The 13,105-nt window shown below is 42.0% G+C and overlaps 1 protein-coding gene and 1 non-coding gene across 5 annotated transcripts in view; both read right to left on the bottom strand.

Annotated features, from left to right (window-relative positions):
- Positions 1-13,105, bottom strand: part of RUFY1 (RUN and FYVE domain containing 1) — a 61,734-nt gene that overhangs the window by 10,063 nt on the left and 38,566 nt on the right. For all 4 annotated transcript variants that reach the window (XM_073887574.1, XM_025862692.2, XM_073887573.1 and 1 more), the window contains exon 12: positions 1,490-1,587. In XM_073887574.1, the coding sequence (XP_073743675.1) occupies positions 1,490-1,587 (98 nt within the window). The remainder of the gene's footprint in view (positions 1-1,489; positions 1,588-13,105) is intronic.
- Positions 4,633-4,724, bottom strand: TRNAK-UUU (transfer RNA lysine (anticodon UUU)). The gene is given in 2 exon segments: positions 4,633-4,680; positions 4,688-4,724. It is a non-coding gene; the product is annotated as a tRNA-Lys (tRNA).

Here is a 13,105-nt window from a genome sequence, read left to right as displayed (position 1 = left end):
GTTCCCAGAGTTCTCAGCACGCATACAGACTCGTGTAACCACCGTGGCGACGAGGAGCTCCATCACCCTGGAAAGCTCCCTAATGCTGCCCTCTGGAGTCACCCCTAAACCTGGCAACCACTGATGTGCTCTGATGCCATGGCTTTGGCTTTTCGAGAATGTCCTAGAAATGCAATTATTCCTCATATAACCTCTTGAAACTGGCTTCTTTCACTCAGCGCGGTATCTGAGATCATTCCAGGTTCGTGTATCAGTGGCTTGTTCCTTCTGATGGCCGAGTATTATTTCATGGTATAGGCAGTTTGTTTCCCCTTCATCAGATGAAAGACCTCTGAGCTGCTTCTAGTTTTGGCAACTATATGCACAGACCTGCTATAAACATTTGTGTACAGGTTTCTGTGTGAACATCAGTCTTCACTTCTTTTGGGCACATACCCAGGAGTAGGATTGTGGGGTCATATGATAAGAGGATGTTTAGCTTTATTTTAAGAGACTGTTCTCCACAGTGGCTGTACCATTTGGCATCCCCATTGGTAAGGCAGGGGAGTTCTAGTCACTTTGGAGTCTTGTCGGCACTCAGGGCTGTCACTAAAAAGATATTTAGCTGTTCTAATACATGCACAGTGACCCCCACTGTGATTGTAACACGCACGTCCCTGCTGGCTAGTGATACTGAACGTCTTTTTGTGTGCTGCTCTGCCATCCATATGCCCTCTTTGGTCAAGTGTCTTCAAGCCTTTTGTCCATTTTTAAACTGGGTTGTTTGTTGAGTTTTGACAGTTCTTTATACATTCTGGATGCAAGTACTTTGTCAGTTATATGATCTGCAAATTTTGTCCCATTCTGTAACGTGTCTTTTTATTCTCTTAAGTGTGTCTTTCATAGAACAAAGGTTTTATATTTTGATAAAGTCCAATTTATCAAATTTTTCTCCCATGGACCCCAGGCTTTCATGTCACGTCTAAGATCTCTTTGACTAACCCAAAGCCACAAAGATTTTCTATGTTTTCTTCTAAAAGTTAGAAATTTTAAGTTTTCCATTTAGATTTATCCATTTCTAGTCAATTTTTGAATAAGATATGAGATGTAGATTGCAATTCATTTTTCTGATTGTTCAAACATCATTTATTAAAAAGACTCCTTGCTCCACTGAACTGCCTTTGCACTCTTGTAAGAAAATCAGTTGCCATATTCTTGTGAGTCTGTTTTCAGACTCTCTTGTGATCCACTACTGACTGATGTAAAAATGTGACCATGCTGCTGACCTCACTGTACCAGTCTGACCCCCTGGGAAGACAATGTGATACAGGAACCCAAAGGTTGATTAAGGGAATACACACTTAGGGCTGGGAATCGGCCCCCTTCAGCAAGACTAGGATCCCAAAGGCCCATCATCCCAAGTTGTCTGTACTTGTGAGAGAAACTTCAGGTCCAGAGAATGTCCCCATCTCCTAAGGAGTATGTGCCGGGGTGGGGGAGGAGTGATTACCTTTCTTCCATCTGTTTCATGCTGGACATAACTTGGTTGTTTTTTTCTTCAAAAGATGTGATGGCTTCATTCTTCTGCTGTAAACAGCTCTCGGCATTCTGCCAAGGCAAGGAAAAGGGGTCACACTCTGCCACTCCCTCACCGCCGGGCCTGCTTGGGATTAAGAACAGGTTTGATTGCACCCTCTACTTTCACAGCACTTTCAGGAGCATTTTGTTAATTGCTGCTCTTCCCCACAGCCCTGGAAGGCACGTTGGGTTGAAGCGCCCAGTGTTATCAACAGAAAGAAAGGCCCAGAAAGAAGTAAGGAAGTAATGAGCCTTTCCTCTATGAAAGGTCCATGTTCCTTTTCAAAAAGGAACTTCAGAGTGGGATCTGACAATGTTACTGAGCTGTTCCCACGTGCCCAGCACACCTGTGAACTCTCTGGCCCTGGCAAGGGTGGTTAGTCCCCCTTCTCTAGGCAAAGGGAGGCTCAGAGAGAGCGCCGGGGTGGAGACTAGCGTGCATGTGCCAGGACAGCACGCTCACACCCGTGACTATGTGACTTCTGAATCCAGGCTCTGAACCAGAGCCTGGACCGAGGGCGGCGGGGGTGGGGCGTGGCAAAAACACCATGTTCCTGTGTGTCTACAAGAGACTCTTTTAAAATAAAAGGATACAGGAAGGCTGAAGACAGAAGGAAGTCCTAATAAATTCCCAAGAATAATATACAGACTGTATTCTTGGACCTTAATGTGATACAATTAGACTTTAACAACACAAGAATGACTAAAAACGCCTCATATCTTGGAAACAAAACTAAATGGCATTATTACTAAAACTACTGAGCTAAAAATATAAACCAGAGGAAGAATTATGAAATACTCAGAGGTAAAAGCTAGTGAAAACACTATGCAATATTGTATAGTACTGAAGATGCACTGAGTGTAAAATGTGTCTTAATTTTACACGCCACTAAGAAAGAAAAACCTGCTACTTGGAACACTCAGGTCACCGACTGTAAGATGCATCTAGGTTTCAGAGATGCTAAGATGTGAAAAATGTGCCTCTTAGATGATATGCTTTTGTTAAATTTTGAGGGCCACAGCTAAAGCAGCACTTGCGGGTAATTTTTAACCTCAAATAGCATTTTTGTTATTTATTTTTATTTTTTTAAGTAAACTCTGCCCCCCAGCGTGGAGCTTGAACTCATGATCCTGAGATCAGGAGTCACACGCTCTACTGAGTCAGCCAGGCACCCCAAATGACATTTTTTATGGAAAAAAAAAAAGATAAAACAGATAAGCTAAGCATGCATTTCAGCAGCTGAAAATGAACTACAGAGAAAACCCAAAGAAATCAGAAAGAATATAATAAAAGTAAGGGTAGATAGAAGTCAGTGAAAAACATGGGAAGAAAAGACAGTGCAGAGTATTAGGGGGAAAAGGTGGTTCTTTGAAAAGATTATTAAAGAAGATACACTTCTGTCAAGAAGGAATATAGAAAATAGAAAATGCAAGTAAGAAAATCCTGAATAAAAGAGAATTAAAAACTGTAAAAGAAAGAACATTATAAACAACTATGAGCTAAAACATTTGAGAACCTAAACAAGATATATTTTGGAAAAAATATACCAAAACTGTCCTGAGAAGAAACAGAAAGCACAAATAGGTCAGTAGCATTTAATAACTTGAAATGGTCATCAAAGTCACCCTGCTTCCAAAGCCTCAGACCCAGGTAAATCCTGTAACATAGGTGGATTCTCTAAATTTTCAGAATAGCCACTTGCTATCTTGTATGAATTATTCCAGAAAAAGAGAGCTTCAAGAGAGCAGGAAAGCATATAGTGCCAACCCAATCTTGATTCTGAAGGCAAATAAGGTCAGTAAGAGGAAAGATAACTAGAGTACCATCTCAAATATAAACACATATATTATATATAAAATATTAGCTAATGGTATCAAGAGTATATATATCATAATTAAGTAGGATTCCAAGAATGTTAATCAGTATAAATTACAACACAAATAAAGGAAAAAAAAAGAATATGATTATCAAAATAGATAAAACAGGGGGGCACCTGGGTGGCTCAGTCGCTTAAGCATCATCTACCTTTGGTTCAGGTCAGAATCTCAGGGTCCTGGGATCCAGCCCTGCATCAGGCTCCCTGCTTAGCAGGGAGTTTGCTTCTCCCTCTCCCTCTGCCACAACTTGTGCTCTAATAAATAAATAAAATCTATAAAAAAAAAAAAACCAACAAAATAGATAAAATATAGGGGGAAAAAAAGCATTTAATAAATTCAACACATATTCATGGTAAAACTAAGCAAACAAGAAACAGAAGTGAACTTCCTTAACTGAGGATCACATAGCAAACATCTAGCAAGATTATAGCTTATGGAGAAACTTTTAGATGCAATCCTTTTAAGAGCAGGACCACAAGTTTGCTCACTGTTTCTGCTGTGTAATGTAGTATTGGAAAGCCTAACCAATGCTCTAAAAAACAAAAAATTGAGGGTAAAGAGATTAAACTCTATTTGCCAATGATGTGATCGCTTACACATAAAGCCAACAGGATCAAGCGAGGAACTGTCTGCCCCCTGGCGGTGTGCAAGGCTGCTAACAGGAGATCAGGCCTGCAAACACATGAGCTCTTTCCTATACCAGTAAGACCTAACCAGATGATGTAGCCAAAGTAAGGCACCGGTCACATGGGCAACAAGAAATACAATCCAGGAACTCACCTGGAGAAAATGCAAGACTCTTACCCAGTAAAAAGGACAAAAAAAGAGAAAAAAGAATTATCTGACTAAATGAAAATCTACCCCATGCTCTTGGATGAAATGGCCTTATACACTACAGAGGTCAATTTTTTCTCAAGTTAACCTATAAATCCAATGTAATCCCCATTTATGAAATTCAGTTGGATTTTTTTTTTTTTTAATAAATTTAGCCTGGGACCTCCAACCTCGATCCTGGCTCTGCTCCAGTCCTGCCTGCCCCCACTGCTCATACTGCCCCTGCCTGGCGCCCGATCCCAGCTCAGTTCACCTGGATTTTTATTAAAAAAATTTTTTTTAAAGATTTATTTTAGAGAACGAGAGCTCACGTGTGCAAGTGGGGGAGGAGTGAGGGACAGAGAGAATCCCAAGCCGACTCCCCGCCCAGCGTGGGGCTTGATCCCACGACCCTGAGATAATCAACCTGAGCCGAAACTAAAAGTCAGACGCTCAACCAACTGAGCCACCCAGGCGCCCCTCAGCTGGATTTCTAAAAGGAACTTTATAAATTGTTCTGAATTTTTTGTCAAGAATAAAGGTTTACAAATAGATAAGTCAATCTTAAAAAGAGGGGAAAAATTAGGGGGCAAGGAGGGCAGGCTTGACCTCTGTAATGGGTTGCGTTCCATCCCTCCCAAATCCATAGGTGGAAGCCCTGGCCCCTAGTACCACATGATGTGACCTTATTTGGGAAGTGGGCCATTGCTGACATAATTAGTTAAGATGAGGTCAAAGTGGAGTAGGGGGGGCCCTTAATCCAGTATCACTTGTGTCCTTATCAAAGGGGGAAATCTGGACATAGTCATGCACACAGGGAGCACACCAAGTGATGGATCGCCAGTGGTGGCCAACAGCCACCAGGAGCCCTTAGGACACAGGGACGCTACAATCTTCCTCACAGCCCTCAGAGGAAAGCAACTGTGCGGACTCCCAATCTCAGACTCCTGGCCTCCAGACTGTGAGACAATGAAGCTCTGTCAAGCCACTCTGTGGTCCTTTGTTACAGCCAACTTAGACATAAAACATACTACAAAGCTATGGTGATTAGGTAACTCAGATAGACACACAGAACAGAGACCTCAGGGACAGTTCCACCTTATTATGTATGAACTTGATCTATGATCAGGGTGGCACCACATATGGAGGGAGAAAAGACTGGACTAGTTTTTTTTTTTTTTTTAAAGATTTTATTTATTTGACAGAGAGAAACAGTGAGAGAGGGAACACAAGCAGGGAGAGTGGGAGAGGGAGAAGCAGGCTTCCCGCGGAGCAGGGAGACCGATGTGGGGCTCGATCCCAGGACCCCAGGATCATGACCTGAGCCGAAGGCAGACGCCCAACGACTGAGCCACCCAGGCGCCCAAGACTGGACTAGTTTTAAAGTGGCTAACGATATGGAGAAAACCACACCTGGATCCCTCAGTAAGGCTGTAAATGAAAGTCAACTCTAGACATTAAAAACCTGTGTCAGGTTTATAAAACTAGTGTAGAATGTCTTTGACACCTAGGCTTGAGAAAGGGCTTCTTAAAATCCCCAAACTGGGCGCCTGGGTGGCTCAGTTGGTTGGGCGACTGCCTTTGGCTCAGGTCATGATCCTGGAGTCCCGGGATCGAGTCCTGCATCGGGCTCCCTGCTCAGCAGGGAGTCTGCTTCTCCCTCTGACCCTCCCCCCTCTCATGTGCTCTCTCTCCATTCTCTCTCAAATAAATAAAATCTTAAAAAAAAAAAAAAAATCCCCAAACTGCAGCCTATAATGTGAAAAATCAGCACATTTGACTACACCAAAAATAAGGACTTAAGGATACCAGAGAAGAGAGTAGAGATCTACCACAGGTGAACCAATAAAGGACTAATATTCAGACTACACAGAATGACCGCTAATCAACAAGGACAAGACAAGGGGAGGGTCTAAGATGGTGGCGTAGGAAGACCCTGAATTCTCCCCCTCCAGACACACCAAACCTATACCTACACCTACGGTGATTCCCCCTAAGAACGGAAGGCAGTTTCCACCCCAACAGAAGGACCACACGGAGAAGGGCAGGAGAGGTGGAGACATAGTTAGGATGGGAACCCACCCCTGATGCTGCCCGTGCAGTGGGGCGGGCTAGCAACTGCGGGTGATCTAAACCCAGAGTGTCTGCCAGGCGCTGGAGGAGTTGCTGGAATGCTCCCCAGGTGGGGAGGTGCCGGTGAGGACCACTGCTGATGGTCCCCCTCCACCCTGACAGCACAGACGGGAGCGTGGCCATTCTAGCCAGCCCGACACCTCAGTGAGCCCCAGTTCCCTCGCTTAGTAGCCCCAGGCAAGCCCCCGAGGCGGCCCTCCCATCTGAGCTCACCCAAGCTCCAGCTGTCCCACCAAGGTGGACCCAGTGCAGCACAACAGGGATACCCTGGATGGTGCCCGCTCCAGCTCCAGCTGTCTTGCCAACACAGTATAGGTGCAAAGCACCTTGGGACACCCCAGGCCCACACCGGCTTCAGCTCTACACGACTTGCTAGGACACCCACTGCCCAGAGCACCCTAGGACCCCCCCACCCCGAGTCTGTGCCCACTTCAGGTATCCCATCAGGCCCTCTACCCCATGTGGAGCACCTTGGGACCTCCTGGTCTATACCCACGTAAGCTCCGGCCATCCCACCAGGGCCTCCGCTATGCAGAACACCCTGGGACCCCCTAGTCTGCACCTACTTCTCCAGTTGCCCTGCCAGGAACCCCCTGCTTCATGGAGTACATTGGGATCCCCTGGCCCCTGCCCCGCCTCAGCTCCAGACTCCCATGGAGTGCCCTGGGAACTTCAGCGCATGCCTGCCACAGCTCCAGCCAAAGACAACAGGCACATGCAGACTACATAGTCCTACACTCCTTTAAGACTGGCAGACGTAGCTGTTCTGCCTAATACAAGAAACAAGCACAGAAAGTCAAGCAAAATGAGGAAACAAAGGAATATGCTCCAAATGAAAGAACAAGACAAAACATTAGAAAAAGAACTAAATGAAACGAAGGTACGTGATCCACCCCAGAAAGAGTTCAAAGTAATGGTCATAAAGATGTTCACCAGACTTGACAGAAGAGTGGATGAACTCAGTAAGAGCTTCAACAAAGAGAAATTATAGAAAAGAAACAATGAGAGTTGAGGAACACAAGAATTGAAATGAAAAATACACTAGAGAGAGTCAACAGCAGATTAGAGGATGCAGAAGATCTGGATCAGCGATCTGGAAAACAGATGGAAAATGGAGAGCACCCAAGCAGAATAGCAAAAAGAAAAAAGAATTGGGCGCCTGGGTGGCTCAGTTGGTTAAGCAACTGCCTTTGGCTCAGGTCATGATCCTGGAGTCCTGGGATCGAGTCCCACATCGGGCTCCCTGCTCAACAGGGAGTCTGCTTCTCCCTCTGACCCTCTTCCCTCTCGTGCTGTCTCTCATTCTCTCTCTAATAAATAAATAAAATCTTAAAAAAAAAAAAAAGAAAAAAGAAAAAAAAAGAGGCTAGTTTAAGGAACATTTGGGACAGCATTAAGCATGCTAACATCTGCATTGTAGGTATCCCAGAGGGAGAAGACAGAAGGGGGCAGAAAACTTATTTGAAGAAATAACAGCTGAAAACTTCCCTAACCTAACCTGGGGGAGGGCACACAGAGAGCCTCAAACAAGGTGAAACCATGACACATAATAATTAAAATGGCAAAGATAAAAGAGAAGGAGAGAATCTATTTTTTTTTTGAAGATTTTATTTATTTATTTGACAGAGAGAGAGATAGCAAAAGAGGAAACACAAGCCGGGGGAGTGGGAGAGGGAGAAGCAGACTTACCGCCGAGCAGGGAGCCCGATGCAGGGCTCGATCCCAGGACCCTGGGATCATGACCTGAGCCAAAGGCAGATGCTTAACGACTGAGCCACCCAGGTGCCCTGAGAAAGAATCTTAAAAGCAGCAAGAGAAAGGCAAATAGTTATATACAAGGGAAACCCTGTAAGGCCATCAGCAGATTTTTCAGCAGAAACTTTGCAGGCCAGAAGGGAGTGGTATGATGCATCCAAAGCGCTAAAATTAGAATCCTATGACCAAGAGTACTCTACCTGGCAGGAGAGATAAGGAGTTTCCCAGACAAACAAAAGCGAAAGGAGTTCACATCCCTAAACCAGCCTTACAAGAAATATTAAAGGGGCTTCTTTAGTGGAAAAGCGGAAGCCATAACTATAGTAAGATACTTATGAAAGGGAAAAACTTCACTGGTAAAAGCAAACATAAAATAAAGGTAGGAGATCAATCACTTACAATGCTAGTAAGAAGGGTAAAAGACAAAAACAGTAAAATTAATTCTATCAAAAAGTAGTTAAGGAGTACACAAAATAAAAACATATAAGATATGACATCATATACATAAAAAGGGAGTAAAAACCTAGTGCCTTTATTTACTTATTTTTAAATATTTTATTTATTTATTTGACAGAGAAAGAGAGTGTGAGAGAGAGGGCGCAAGCAGGGGGAGCTGTAGGCAGAGGGAGAGGGAGAAGCAGGCTTCCCACAGAGCAGGGAACCCAAAGTGGGGCTCAATTCCAGGACCCTGGGATCATGACCTGAGCCGAAGGCAGATCCTTAACTGACTGAGCCACCCAGGTGCCCCAAAATGTAGTGTTTTTAGAATGTGTTCAAACTTAAGAGACCCTCAACTTAATATAAACTGTTATATACTCAGAATGTTATATATGAACCTCATGGTAACCATAAATCAAAAACCTACAATGGATACACAAAAAGTAAAGAGAAAGGAACCTAAGCACAACACTACAGAAAGCCATCAATCACAAGGGAAGAGAGCAAGAGAAGGAACAGAGAAGAACTACAAAAACAACCACACAACAATGAACAAAAAGGCAGTAAGTACATACCTGTCAGTAATAGCTTTATTCTTTCTTTCTTTCATTTATTTTTAAAAGATTTTATTTGACAGAGAGAGAGACAGCGAGAGAGGGAACACAAGCAGGGGGAGTGGGAGAGGGAGAAGCAGGCTTCCTGCTAAGGAGGGAGCCCGATGAGGGGCTTGATCCCAGGACCCTGGGATCATGACCTGAGCCGAAGGCAGACGCTTAACAACTGAGCCACCCAGGCGCCCCTTTTATTTTTAAGTTTTATTTATTTATTAATTTATTTATTAAATAAAAGAGAGCACACACGCGTGCAAGTGTGCAAGTGAGAGGAGGGGCAGAGGGAGAGAAGACTCTGTGCTGAGCAGGGAGACTGACTTGGGGCTCATTCTCACAACTCTGAGATCATGATCTGAGCTGAAACCAAGAGTCGGACGCTCCACTGACTGAACCACCCAGGCACCCCGTCAGTAGTAACTTTAAATGTAAATGGTCTAAACGTTCCAATCAAAAGACACAGGGTGACAGATAAAAAAACAAGACCCATCTATATGCTGCCTCCAAGAGACTCACTTCAGACCTAAAAACATATAGACTGAAAGTGAAGGAAGGGATAGAAAAACATATTGCATGCAAATGGAGGCAAACAAACAAACAAAAAAAAACTGGAGTAGTAGTACCTATGTCAGACAAAATAGCATTATATAATGATAAAGGGATCAATCCAGCAAGAAGATGTAGCAATTGTAAATATCTGTGCAACTGACACCAGAGCACCTGAATACATAAAGAAACTACTAACAAACATTAAGATAGAAACTGACAGTAATACAATAGTAGGGGACTTTAACACCCCACTTACATCAATGGGTAGATCATCCAAGCAGAAAATCTATAAGGAAACAGAGGCTTTGAGTGATACACTGGAGCAGATGGACTTATCCATACAGAACATTCCTTCCTAAAGCAGCAGAATACGCATTCTCTTCATGTGCACATGAGACATTCTCTAGGATAGATCACGGTAGGCCATAAAAGGAATCTTAATAAATTTAAGAAGACTGAAATCGTATCAAGCATCTTTACCCACCACAACAGTATCTAACTTGAAATCAACTACAGGGAAGAAAAACAATAAAACACAGAAGAAACACAAACATGTGGAAGCTAAACAACATGCTACTAAACAACAAAATGGTCAAACCAAGAAATCAAAGGAGAAATTTAAAAAAGTACCTGGAGACAAATGAAAATGGAAACACAATGGTCCAAAATCTTTGGGATGCAGCAAATGCAGTTCTAAGAAGGAAGTTTAAAGTGATATAGGCCTCCCTCCAGAACAAGAAAAATCTCAAAGAAACAATCTAACCTTAAACCTAAAGCAGCTAGAAAAAGAAGAGCAAAAGCCCAAAATCAGTCCTAGGAATGAAATAATAGAGATAAGAGTAGATTAAGGGAAACAGAGACTTAAAAAACAATAGAAAAGATCACATGAAACCAAGAGCTGGTTGTTTGAAAAGATAAACAAAACTTTGATAAACTTTTACCCAAACTCATCAAGAAAGGACTCAAATAAATCAATTCAGAAATGAAAGAGGAAAAGTAATAACTGACACCACAGAAATATGAAGGACTATAAGATACAACTATGAAAAATCATATGCCAACACATTGGACAACCTAAAAGAAATGAGAAACCTATGAAATTCCAAGACTGAATCAGGAAGAAATAACCAGTTCCTAGTGGTGAAACTAAATCTGTAATAAAAAAAACTCTCAATGAACAAAAGTCCAGGACCAGATGGCTTCAGAGGGGAATTCTACCAAATATTTATTTAAACAGAGTTAATAATTAATCTTCTCAAACTATTCCAAAAAAAACTGAAGAGGAAGGAAAACTTCCAAATTCATTCTGTGAGGCCAGCAGTGCCCTGATACCAAAACCAGAACAAAGGCACTACAGAGAAAACTACAGGTGAACATCTCTGATGAAGACCGATGCAAGAATCCTTAATAAAATATTGGTGAACTGAATGCAATGATCCATTAGAAGGATCATTCACCACAGTCAAACAGGATTTATTCCAGGATGCAGAGCTGGCCTAATATCTGCAAATCAATCAACGTGATACAACATATTAACAAAATGAAGGGTAAAAACCATATGATCATCTTAATAGATGCAGAAAAAATATTTGACAAAATATAACATCCATTTGTGATAAGAACTCTCAACAAAGTGGGTTCAGAGGGAACACACTTCAACATCATAAAGGCCATATATGATAAACCCACAGCTAGCATCAGACTTGATGGGGAGACACTGAGAGCTTTTCCTCTAAGGTCAGGAACAAGACAAGGATGTCCACTCTCCCCACTTTTATTCAACATAGAACTGGACGTCCTAGCCACAGTAATTAGACAACAAAAGGAAATAAAAGGAATCCAAGTTGGTAAGAATGGTAAAAAGAAGTAAAACTGTCACTATTTGCAAATACATGATACTCTATACAGAAAACCTGAAAGACTCTACCAAAAAAATTTTAGAACAGATAAATGAATTCAGTAAGTTTGCAGATACAAAATTAATATACAGAAGTCTGTCGTATTTCTATACACTAATAAAGTAGCACAAAGAAATTAAGAAAAAAAAACCATTTATAATTGCATCAAAAATAATAAAATATCTAAGAATAAACTTCACCAAGGGGGTCAAAGACCTATACTATGAAGACTTTAAGACATGGATTGAAAAAAACTGAAGATGATAGAAAGCCAGACCACGCTCACAGGTTGCAAGAATTAATACGGTACTTGTACAGGAACAGATGCCTAGATCGATGGAACAGGACGAGAGAGCCCAGAAGTAAACCCAAGCTCATACTGCCAATCTGCCATAAAGGTGGCAAGAATATACGAATATACGATGTCTTCAACAAATGGTGTTGAGAAAACTGGACAGCTACATAGAAAGGAATGAAACTGGACCACTTTCATACACCACACACAAAAATAAACTCAAAATGGATTAAGGACCTAAATGTGAGAACTGAAACCATAAAAATCCAAAAAGAAAGCATAGTGCAATCTCCTGGGATATTGGCCTTAGCAACATTTTTCTGGTAAGGGAAACAAAAGTAAAAATAAACTATCGGGACAACATCAAACTAAAAAGTTTTTGCATACTGAAGGAAACCATCAACAAAATGAAATGGTAACCTCCTGAATGGGAGAAGACATTTGTAAATGAGATGTCCGATAAGGGGTTGGTATCCGAAATATACAAAGAACTCCTACAATAAACCACAGCTAAAAATAATCTGATTAAAAATGGAGAGGACCCATATACATGTTTTCCTACAGAAGACATCCAGATGGCCAACAGACAGGTGACTGGTGCAGCCACTGTGGAAAGCAGACTGGAGGTTCCTCAAAAAAGTAAAAACAGAAGTATTATATGATCCAGTAATTTCACCGAAGAAAATGAAAATACAAATTTGAAAAGATACCTGCACCCGTTTACTGCAGCATTATTTCCAAAGGGCCAAGATATGGAAGCAGCCCAAGTGTCCATCAACGGATGAATGGATAAAGAAGATGTGGTGTGTACACACAATGGAGTATTACTCAGCCATAGAAAAGAATGGGATCTTGCCATTTGCAACAACATGGATGGATCTAGAGGGCATCATGCTAAGTGAAATAAGTCAGAAAGTGAAAGACAAAAACTATATGATTTCACTTATATGTGGAATCCAGAAAACAAACCAGAAAAAGACAAGAAAATACAGACAACAAACTGGTGGCTTCTAGAGGGGTGGGGAATGGAAGAAATAGGTAAAGGAGATTAAGAGGTAAAATTTCCACTTACAAATTAAAGAAGTCATGGGGATGAAAATATAGGACAGGCAATATAGTCAATAACACTGTAATGATATTGTGTGGTGATAGATGGTGACTGCACTTTTCACGATGAGCTC

The sequence above is a fragment of the Callorhinus ursinus genome, unplaced genomic scaffold (assembly GCF_003265705.2).
Source record: "Callorhinus ursinus isolate GAN/ISIS: 27379988/994484 unplaced genomic scaffold, GSC_fseal_2.0 scaffold81, whole genome shotgun sequence".
In the NCBI taxonomy this organism is placed as follows: Eukaryota; Metazoa; Chordata; class Mammalia; order Carnivora; family Otariidae; genus Callorhinus; species Callorhinus ursinus.
This window is presented reverse-complemented; position numbering and strand designations above follow the sequence as displayed.